This window comes from Myotis nattereri (genome assembly GCF_964212035.1).
Source record: "Myotis nattereri genome assembly, chromosome: 2".
NCBI classification, from domain to species: domain Eukaryota; kingdom Metazoa; phylum Chordata; class Mammalia; order Chiroptera; family Vespertilionidae; genus Myotis; species Myotis nattereri.
The window spans coordinates 195,375,580-195,387,602 of NC_138076.1; the positions used below are offsets into that span (position 1 = coordinate 195,375,580).

Below are 12,023 nucleotides of genomic sequence, written 5' to 3' on the forward strand. Positions count from 1 at the left end.
AAGCAGTTTTTCCTAAGTGATTCAATATGTATACATCCCACCAGCACCATATGAGTGTCCTGGTTTCTCCACATTTGGCCAATACTTGGTATTTTCTTCTTTCTCATTTTGCCATTCTCACAAATATGCAGAGCTATTGCATTGTGATTTTATTTGCATTTATCTGGCGATCTGATGATTAAGGCAGTTGAGTACCTTTTTATATGTTTATCAGTCATTTGGGTTTCTTTTTTCAAACATAATTGGAGTCAGTATCGTCAGAGGATGAGCTAGGTTTGGATTTTGCCATTGCTAACATCACCTTCACTGGACCACAGATTTCAAATTTCTTCTTCCATGGGATGCTATTACCATATACTTTGTGGGCCCTGGAGGGCTGAGAATTTGTTCTCCTTGTTCCCGAAACCCTCAGCTTTCAGCAGCCCTTTACCACAGTGGGGTGTGCCTTCTGGCCCTTCCCCAGCAGCAGACTGCTGACCTTATCATTCAGTGCTTTAGGTTTTCTATCTGAATGGGAGATGGTCCTGGGAGATGGGTGGGCTTTTATGGCTGTGTGGAACTAAAGGAGCTCTCCTCATTTTCCTACCTTGCCCATTATCCTTCTCATGACTACTGGGTGGTAGTCGTTGGATAGGATCTTATGAATGAGTGCAAACTCATCTTATGTCTGGAGCTCCCAGTTATTCTAACCTGTAGGATAATGTACACTCAGCCTTCTAGAAGTTAATATTTTTCTCTCTATTTCTTCTTACTCATGCTTATGAAGACTACTCCTCCCAGGCTCTGCCAAATGTGAAGCTGTTTATGTCTCACTTTTCCTTGGAGGGGCTTCTCTCTCTCTCTTTAAAATTTAGTTTTCCTGGTTTCTTGCAGCTTCCACTTTCTGATGGGTTCAAAAAATGTTCTGATTTCACGGATTATACATATTTCTCTTTTTGTTAGGGTGGATGCTACATTTTCTCTCAGTTGCCTGCATCCTAACTGAGAGCAGCCCCACTGGTAGTGGATCAGGAGACTGTTCACTGTTCTTCTCAATCTTCATGCTTTCATCACAGAGTGGGCTGAGCTCCCATTTCCCTCCTGGATTTTATGTCAGAGTCTCTTGAGAAATAAAATACTCTGCTCCTCTGTGGATTATATTTTTCTCATCAAGTGTCCATAACCAATATTTATTTAAGGGAAAAACTCTTTTTAGAGGCTTAGTGTGATAATTTACTAACTTTATGAGCTGAGGATAAAAAGAAGATATGGGTTGGCAAATTTTCTTTTTAAAATGAATCATTTTTTAAAATGATAAGAATAATTCATTACTAAGTAGAGAATTGAAAATACAGAAAGTTATAAAACCAAATAAACAAAAAAACCACCCATAATTTTATTAGCCAAAGAAAATATTACTACTATTTTATCAAATCTATTCTAATCATTTTTCTGTGAATATGTTTATGTTAATTTGTATACATAAGTGTATATCCTCAAGTACATAATTTGTGTGTGTTGTTTACATAAGATAGTTCCAAAAAGTGTTTTTCTGTGGGTTTCATGGCACTCATGAAATGATGATGTGTTATGCATGTTTGTCTGGTGAAGATGCTAAAATTTATGGAATATTTTTTGTTTGTTGTTAGGGCTGAATTTCTTCTGGTAGCTATTTCATATGATCAGCCAGGACAGGTGTGTATATGTTATTCCAATGAAATGTAATTCATTTCACAAAAGACCAGTTGCTGATTCCTTGTGCTGAGGTCCCCCTTTCCTCATGTAACTTCCATTCCTCTTTATTCATGCTGACCCATGGTCAGGTTTAGAACTAACAGAAATGAGGCAAGTATATGATGCTTTTTTTTTGTTTGTTTATTTGTTTTGTTAATCCTCACTGGAGGATGCTTTTTCCATCTATGATGTTCTTAATATGTGTTATAACTTATTTTCCAGAAAGTATTTTGGAGAAAAAATTGGACTATATTTTGCTTGGCTGGGATTATATACATCATTCCTCATCCCATCTTCTATAATTGGTGTGATTGTGTTTCTTTATGGATGTGCAACAATTGAAGAAGATATTCCCAGGTAAGACAATTTTAAAGAAAAGGCTCAATTTCCATGTTAGTAGTTTGGAGTTTCATCTTAGTTTCAAGTACATTTCACACATCTCCTTCCAAAGTCCTCACCCTCTATCCTTCTTCTTCCCTTGCTACACACACAACTTTTCTCCAGAGCCAGATCTGGGAGCTACAGATTCTGGGAATGGCTTCATAGCCATGCTGGGCGTGACCCACATTCTTTCCTAGTAAAGCTCTTCTCCAGAGCCAGGTCTGATTTGGACAGGTGGATAAAGCCTGATGAAAAAATTGTGCCTGAGAAATGCTTTCCCCCACTTAACTTCATGATTCATTCCCCCTTCCCCCATATTTCCCCATAAGATCCAAGGCAGCAAGTATTGAGTGGTATTGGGTAGAGATCACATGTCTTTCAGTCAAACACTGTTGGAATAAAATGCTGTGAGACTGTAGAAGCAGGCAGCTCTGGAACTGAGGAAGGCTCAGCCTCTGGTTCAGGAGTAGGAAACTACAAGCAGTGACAGTTCCCGTGATGGGGCTCTTGGAGAACCAAGAAATGGCACAAAGTCTAGTCCTTATGAGGAAGAGAAAGCCTACAAAGAAAGTAAGCACTTAAAAATAGTCTTCCCTCTGGCATCAGGGAAGAACCAATACCTACCAAATACCGACTGTGTCAGGCATGGTGCTAGGTGGTTTTATGCACTAGTTTCTTTGATACTGTAGAAATCAACATTATAAACTCTATATAAGGTAGTTATTATTTTCACTTAACAGAGTTGGAGAAATTGACGATAAATGAGGTCATATAACTTGTTCAACTTCAACAACTACTAATTGTCAGGGTTGAGATTTGGCCTCCTGCTGCTCCATAGTTTTGCTTTTTCCAATAAGCTGTGAAGTCTCCCAGAGAGCTCATATTCTCCCTGGCAGCCAAGAACTTCAACTGGCCTTGTCTGATGCATTCTCAGAAAACACGGATTCCATGCTTCTCTTGCTCAGTTGTGATCCCTAGAGAGCTGAACCCCAGGTTGATCAAAACTAGAAATCTCTATACTGTGCTTAAAGAACCAATGCCAGTATAATGGATGGGGTGTCAGTATGCTGGTTTACATCAGGACTTAGAACTTGTGCCCATATGGGAATACATATGACAGTGACCATTGCAGCTGGAATTGACTATCATCTGTACATGCTGCAAAGACATATATCTATGCACATGCACACACTCATATATGTACAGATGTGTAGGCATGTAAAATGTGATTATTATCATTGTAGATGTATCATATTGGCTATCAGAGTGTATGATGTTTTAAAAACCGTGTGTAGCATCCCATTCGTGAGTTATGGAATCAATTTAACAGTTATCTTTTAAGTGAACTAGAATAAGATAAGATATAGTAGAATGATATATAACATTAGTATTCATCACAAAAGAAGGTATAAGTATTGTTGCATGAGACTTTATTTAGATATATGAGTATGTTTATAAGAAGATGGTATGTACATTTTTCTCCTACTGGAATATGTTGTAAAAGACTTTCAAACTTAAGGTTATAGTCAAAAAGTTTGAAATTGACTCTTAAAAATTGAAATTTTGATTGTCACTTTTTCAGATTCATGATAGGACATGACAAATCAAGAAAGTATAAATGATAGAAAAATTAATCATATTGTGAAGATTTTTTTAAAGAACTGTTCTTAAATCAGAATTGTATACCCACCAAAAGTCCAAGCTCTGTGGGCCTGATGGAAATTCACAAAATATCACTCCTATCAACAAAGGAGCCGAAACCGGTTTGGCTCAGTGGATGGAGCGTCGGCCTGCGGACTGAAAGGTCCCAGGTTCGATTCCGGTCAAGGGCATGTACCTGGGTTGAGGGCACATCCCCAGTAGAAGATGTGCAGGAGGCAGCTAATTGATGTTTCTCTCTCATTGATGTTTCTGGCTCTCTATCTCTCTCCCTTCCTCTCTGTAAAAAATCAATAAAATATATTAAGAAAAACAAAAAACAAACAAAGAAACAAACAAACAAAGGAATGGCCTCCAAATCCCAATACTAAATCTAAATAAATTCACATTTTTTCAGACTCTGTGTCTACCAGCCACTCCTAAGCATAATTAAAAACTTGCACTATTCCTGGGGTTATTTCAGAGGTTTCTAATTTTGGCATTAAGCTGGGAAGTTACTACCTATGTATCACTTTTTAAAATCTTTTTATTTTGAACACATTGTAGATTCAGGAAGTTGCCAAGATAGTACTGAGAGGTGCAATGTACCCTTTGCCCGATTTCCCCTGATGATTATGTCTTGTATAACTGCAGTACAAAATCAAAACCAGAAAATTTACATTACGTGGAACTTTAAATGGTACCTTTTATTGCCAATAACTTTGATATGTGAGATACAAGTATCATTTGTAAGTAATAATTCCATATGTGCATGATACATCTATAGAACTTTCCTCTGCTCACCAAGGGATTGGTTCCATTTGTTAGGCATTTGCTTACATGGGTAGGAAAGACTGGAGCATTTTTAAAAAGCAGATTAATCTAAACCATATTGAAAAAAAATTGGTTACTTTAGGTCTGAACCTTAATAACAGATGTTCTGTCTGAATAATTGCCTCATTGCACCTCCTCTCTTTCTGCTAGCACAGTCCTGTACCACCTAACCTGTAAGCTATGAGTCACTCATTGAGAACACCACTCAGGCTGGGTTTTTATCAACCTATGCTTTCTAGAGAAAATGATAGATTGAAGAAATACACTATTAGATTTATAGCCACAGTTACTTATTACTAGGAATCTGTAGATTATGCAGCCAGTGAGTAATCTAGACATGATTTCAATTCTAGGTGAGCTTCTCTCATCTTTCAGCTTTTCTAGAGACTTCAGTCATTCGAATGTCCTCCTGAGGTAGAATTTCTTCAGAATTCTGTTCAAATTGCTTGCATCCAAAACCAAAAACAACCATCAATACCTACAAAACATCTGACTTTCAATTTAAATGATATGGGGAGTATCTGTGTTACACTGGCTACAATTTTGTACAAATGATTGATACTTGACTGTACTCTAATTTTAAAACCAGTAATTTACATAGCACTTAAGTTTCAAAATTCTTTGCACCAAGTTGGTTGCTAATATTTTTTCATTCCTGACCTTTCAGCACTGACTAGATTTGATTAAGATTAGGCTGACTAGGGTTATCCCTCCCCGCAACGTATGTGTAAAAAAAACCCTGGAGAACAAAGTCCCTACTCAGATGTTCCCAGACACAGCTTCAAAGCACAGCGCTTTACTAGAATTTATACAGACCAACAATTTTCTGTGTGAATTTGTTTTCCAAGAGGGCCCTCTCCTCTCTGAAAACAGAAACTCTTTCTCAACTATGCAGCGAACACTTATCTGACCCAGAAGACTTGAAATAAACCGGGCTCTCCAGTGAACAATAAGAATGTGCCCAGGTGAAGCTAGCACAGCTGAACTTATTAACAAGATGTTACTCTTTAATGTTGTCGATGTGAATGAGTCACTGCTATTGACACTTGCCAATGGAGAGCTTAGCAGCAAGTCAGTGGAGGAACCAGGGTTTATCCTCGGAGACCTAGAGTTTCCATTCTCTCACACAAGGGCCTTTCCCTGCTGTGGACTTAATAGCTCATTAAAAACGAGCTTGAAAGCTGGCATTTGACAGACAGTGACATCCCTCAGTTAAACCCTTCAACTTCTTAATAAAGGAAAAGTAGATCCAGGCATCCCTTGACTTCTGGGTTAAATCTAAGCACTTGTTGAGCACACAGGGTACCAGCTTATTCACCCTGGCAGTGGCCTCCCACTTGCCAGCCATGCTCTGCAGCTCCCTCTGCTGCCTCTTTCTGGAGAAAACATAGCTGCGGATTCCAGTGTAGGATCCCCTACCTCCCCAATGCTTCATTTTCATGAAATCTTGAGTTCGCCACCATTTTCCTCCCAACCAAAAGCCCAACCCTCTACCCATTCCCCAGGAGGACTATTACACACCAGAATGATAAGTTCATTACTTTTCCTGCCAATATATGGTGTGGAGAGATATTAGGAGGCCAGTTAGGGCTGGTAGTTCCTTGGTTCTTATTTATAAGCACTCATATGAGCCTAAGTTTATTGGATTCAGCTAATCACCTAATGAAGGAATGGAATTTCAAATATATTCATCAGTCCATTAAATAGAAATGTACTGAGAATCGGTTAGAATATAGGTGATGGTTATTTGACTCACGCTTCTCTCTCGAAGACCATAGAATCTAGATTTTGGAAAAATTTACCTCATTCTTTCATTTCCCCTAATCCCGTTTCATGGTCATGGTAATTTTTATTAGGTTGAGGTTATTAATCCCCATTCTACAAATGCGGATGTACTAAGAAAAAGGCTTCCAATCCAGATCTGAAGACAGTCTATGCTTGAATGATGATGAAATCTAACTTCAGACAGGTGATTTATTCACAGTTGTTGGTGCTTTCCATCAACCTCATACACTCCACACATCTTGAAGGGGGTTTTAGAAGCCATCTTTCAGTATACATCTTTGACAGATGATCACTAACTTTCTGTTGGGGCATTTCTAATGGTGGGAGCTCCATACCTTAAAAGGTGGCCCATCTATTTTTTTTTGGACAAAACGTAAGAATAACACTCTCAAAGTGAAAAATCCAGTCCCACCTTCTTTAACACACCTCATGTATGGTATTGATAAGGTCAGCCATGGATTCAGAAGTGGGAGATGTCTTGGGGGTGATTTGTTTGGGGTGGGTCCTGTGTGAGCTCAACCTGACCCAGTAGCCTCTGTCTACTGCAGCAAAGAGATGTGTGACCAGCAGAATGCCTTCACCATGTGTCCCCTGTGTGACAAGTCCTGTGATTACTGGAACCTCAGCTCAGCCTGTGGTACAGCGCGGGCCAGCCACCTGTTTGACAATCCTGCCACTGTCTTCTTCTCCATCTTCATGGCTCTGTGGGGTAAGTGGTTATCATGAGGCTCGCTTATATGAGTGGTACCTTGAAATGGGTACAGTGACCATGCTCTAATGGCCATATCCTTCAGTTTAATTCCTTTAGCATTTAGTCCTTGTATCTCAAGAAGTATTTTAGGGATAATAGGTTTACTTCTTTTACTCATAAATGTAAATAGAACTAAGGATATTATCATGGATATATATATATATATATATATATGTATATATATATATATATATATATATTTTAAAATACAGTAATATTAACCTTGTATTAGTCACATGTATGATTTATTCAGAATTTGAACCAGTGAATATTTTGAAAACCCCTAGCACAGCCATAATGCACCTCTAGGAACATCTAAGACATATAAAGTCATAGCTATCACCCAAAATAGAGTGGTGGGATCATGGCCATGGTCACAGAGTTAGCTGGTTGTAAAGGGCCTAAACCTGGTCTCCTGACTCCAAGTTCAGTGTAATTTCTAGGATACCATGAGTATAGACTGTAGAGATTTTACTTAATACCACAGTGGTGTTTTCAATATTCCACTTTGTGAAGGGATTTGTGAAGGAAAGAACAAAGAGTTCCTTCATTGTCTTTCTCCTCCTTTCTGCCCCTCCCATCCCAGAGTATCAGGGTAATAAACTTTCTCTAAGCCATAGCCATCTGACAACACACACACACACACACACACACACACACACACACACACACACGTATTTTTACAAACTGGGATAACTTGGAATAACAACCTTGTGGTAATTGAGCATTTCCAAGAAGGCACACCCACATGTATTAAAAAAAGAGACTAAGTTGACATGTTTCAGCCCATCTTGAGTAGCCACCTGCTTTTTACTCATCATGGATGTACAAGCCCTTAGCGTTCCCATTGGATCATAGACCAGCAAGGCCATGCGACTTCTACAGAGGCTGTTTGATTTATCACTGACTCTACGGGGCCTGGAGGACCTACCAGGATGGGACCGTGAGTCACACCTCTGAAAGTGTGAGGATGAGACAGAGAGAAGTCTGTTCTCAGCAGTGGTGGGAACAACTGTCTTCCATTCCCTGTAGGGACCTCTACTTGGGTGGAGATAGAATCAGACTAGGCCATCAAGGACAATTTCCAGGGCCATTCTACTTTCAGGGAGAACAGTGGTCAGTTCATGAGAACGAGGCAGGAGGAAATGGCACTTGTGACCATAAAGCTCTGAAAATGTTCACAGGAATGGTCTGTAAAACAGACTGAAGTTGATATTTGTTACCTGGGAAGTCAGGCAGTTCTGTCTCCTCATCCAGCAAGGGCATCTTGTAATTACTCAGAAATCCACTTGAACTGACTTGGAACTCAGAATATGCATTCATATTTTGATATATTGCAATCCTAATGCCATTAAGTTGTCGTGCAGATATTATGATGATCAAATAGATGTAGCTTAGTAACACTGGGTCCATGATCCTTAAGAACTTTGATGAGCTGCTTAATTCCTTGTTGTAGAGGAACTTGGTTTTCATTTTTACTTGCCCACTTTCAAGCCCCAACAACTGCCTCTTCTCTCTCAATAGCTGTAATGAACAAATACCCCCCACCCCTCTGGAGAGCCTAGTAATTTACTACCTCATCCCTGGCTCCTCTCTCTTCCTCTCAGATAGCAGTGTAGGGAAAGCAGAAAGGGTGAGATTGTGTTAGAGCTTCCTGGCAAAAGGTAGAGTTTGGTTTTATTTTTTTAACAGCCTTGCTATGTTTTATGTGATTGTATATTTGGTAACAGCAGCCAACAGCCCCTGGGCATGATTACCTACATGTTACAATTAAAAATCATAGTAATGCCTCTTGTTACCATGATTATTATGATCAGTGGTGCTTTGCTGGGTGGGCCTGAGCCAGGGCCCAGGCCTGCCAAGAATAAGGCTGGGAAGAAAAAAGTGGTTCTCCACAGGAAGAGACTCAGACTATTGTGGAAAGGGAGAGGGGATTGCTGAGACAGAGGATTCATAGAAGGTACTAGACAGGGAGACCTGGGTCTATTGGACTCTTTGGGCCTAGCCCCTCTGCTGTTCTGGTCTCAAACTCCGGGAACTTTGGAAAGAGAGTGAAGCCCTATTGAAAAGAAAAGGGACAGGGTTTATAAACTCTTTTTGTGACTTAGGGGACTGCCTAATGTGTGGCTCCCATAGCCATCCAATGTGAATCTAGCGTTGTGTCAGTGAAGTCAATACCCAAGGTCCAATGTAACCTGGGGCACAATACTTAACCCTTGAGCATCATTGTCCTCATCTGTAAAATGGGTGAAGTAATACCTGTCCCATAATTTTCTGTGACTAGTGAGTGAGATATGTGTACAAAGCACTTAGCACAGTGCCTGGCACATAATATGTACCAGGAACTGTGAGCAGCTCTTCATCGGTGTTTGGCCGTCCCTTGTCCTCATGGCTCCTCTTTCAATGACTCTTTTGTTTCTCTTGCCCGTTCCCCCTGTCTGACTTCTGTCCTTCATGGACCTTGCAGAACTCTCCTCAGACACTGAGAAGAGTATAGGAAAAGGAGTGACATCCTCCTTGGTCTCATTGCACCCCCCAGGGTGATGCCAGTGTTGGGAGGTCAGGATGCACTTACATGAAACATCCGCTAGTCCTAGCAGAAAACATATAGATCAGTGCACCCTCATATTGTACCAAGTAAAGAAAATGAAGCTTTAAGTAATGGTATATTTAACCAGTCCATGGTGTTTGTTATGCTCACTTCTGTGCTGTGTCCAAGGAAAACAGGTATTTTGGAGCCAAGAAAGAGTTTACAGATCTGTTACTATACTATAGACCTGAATGGCATCCAACAGTCCAGCACAACATGCAATGAAGGGCACCCAGATTCTTATCATGTGTAGAGGTGTATGGGTGCTTCAAGGAGGGCCATATTCCTTCCCTTTCCAGGGCAGCAGACCTTAAGGGCAGTAGGAGTGTGGAGGAGAGGGTGCCCTTGAGCTTGATCTTATAAAAGAAGTGGGACTTGAGCTTGTCAGGAAAGAATGAGGGTTGACATTGGTGGGTAGCACAGGAGATGGGGACAATTTGCACAAGTTAGGAATGAAGAGGACAGGGAGGAGATGGCGTCAGCAGCAATGCAGGTATAAGGTGTATGTTGACAAATGATGGGAATTGATTTAGGTCAATCTGGCCAGATATACAGGGTTCCAGTATCCAGAGAGAACTTGGACCATAAATAGCCACTGAAAGTTTCAGCAGGGGTGAGGAACAGGGGGGATATTGTCATCCTTCCTCTCTCCACATCTTCTTTACTGCCTGAATGCTATTGTTCTTCAAGACTCAGCTCAGATGGCTTCTCTGGAAGCTAGTACTCCCTCTTTTGAAGGTCCACAGCGTTTTATCTGTATCCTTCTTAAGGCCTAGTCACTGTATGCCTTATATTGTAGTTATTTATAACCTCCCCACATAGACTCTAAACATCTTGAGAGCAAAATCTACACCAGAGTCATCTCATCTCCTTCATGATGCCCAGAACAGTGTTTTGTGCTGCAGATACCTTAGCTGGGCCTACTTCTTTTTTCAGGATTAAAAATTCATTCAAGTTCTCTCAAATAACAAGAGATTTATTTAATCAGGCAAGAAGCAAGTTCATGGATGCAGGAAATATAGCCAGGTCATTGGGGAACTGGAGCTGGAGTTGCTATCAGAAACCACAGCCCTTTCTCCTTCTTTCAGGTGCTGCTTGGTTTATGCCATCTCTGCTTCTCTTCGTGTTTCTTGGTTTCAGTTTTCAAAAGTGGGAACCTGGTCCATTGGCAGGCTCTAGATCAGAAGCTCAATCCTGGTATTATAGACCATGGCTGTGGAGTAGAGGGTGTTGGTCTTTCTGGAGCATATTGGGTTGGCCCTTCAAGGGGCTGTGGTCGGAGCAGGAAGACTGACTGATGTGTATATGTGGTAGGCATTCAACAAATATTGGCTAAGAAATGGATGATTAAATGAGTGCCACTTAAGGGAGATTAGTCTATCAGCTGCATGCAAGATGGGTTGGAAGGCTGAGACTCTGGAGTTAGGTAGAACTATTAGGAGACTCTTACATAATCTCAGAATTGTGAGTATTAAGGCCCACAGAAGGGAAGTGGTGCAGGGGACAAAAAAAATGGAGAAAAGAAAAAATGAGAGTGTTGAGGAAGATATAGGAAGAAAGAATGTATTCATAGACGCAATGAAGTTTGTCAGAAAATGACTACAAACTCTTTCATTCTTATTTTCTTTATTCTGCCATCCTTCCTCACTTCTTGAGATCAATGTTTACCCTCTTCTCATAACCTAGAAGTGGGGAAAAATGTGTGTGTGTGTGTGTGTGTGTGTGTGTGTATCTACTCGGCTGTATGTGCAATATTTAGAGCATTTCCAGATAGAAGTAGGAGGTAGGAAATAAAGATTTAAAGAAAGGTCCTAAATTTGAATTTTATAAGTTTATTTTTCACCACCATTGGTGAATCCAATGAGTACTCAAAATCCATTCTTCAAAATTGACAGATTTTTTCTTTCCTTTTAAGCTACCATGTTTCTCGAAAACTGGAAGCGATTACAGATGCGATTGGGCTACTTCTGGGACCTGACTGGTATAGAAGAGGAAGAAGTGAGTTCTTTTGCATGCTTCTCTGGATCCTTGCTTTGCTTTGATGCTATAAATAGACCATTTTGAATGAGATGACCACTTACGTGCACTGTCATATCAGCCAGTCACTGTCCAGGTCTCACTGTGGCAGCTCTTCTAGCTTGACTTTATGGGCTAAGCCATGATTGATATGCACTGAGACTAAAAGTTTAAATTCCCTCTCTACTCTTGAACTGTAAGACATTGGTCCTGGTAGGTAGTCTGATATCCCAGTGTCCCTCTCTGGAAAAGAGATGGCACAAGAGGCAGGCCTTGTGGTAGCCTTGCGATGTCATTCAACATACTTCTACATTT

At 40.4% G+C, this 12,023-nt stretch overlaps 1 protein-coding gene across 2 annotated transcripts in view; it reads left to right on the plus strand.

Moving 5' to 3' along the window:
• Positions 1-12,023, plus strand: part of ANO2 (anoctamin 2) — a gene marked incomplete at both ends in the record, with an annotated part of 294,774 nt that overhangs the window by 137,580 nt on the left and 145,171 nt on the right. For both annotated transcript variants that reach the window (XM_081084448.1, XM_081084447.1), the window contains 3 exons: positions 1,936-2,070; positions 6,900-7,060; positions 11,608-11,690. In XM_081084448.1, the coding sequence (XP_080940574.1) occupies positions 1,936-2,070; positions 6,900-7,060; positions 11,608-11,690 (379 nt within the window). The remainder of the gene's footprint in view (positions 1-1,935; positions 2,071-6,899; positions 7,061-11,607; positions 11,691-12,023) is intronic.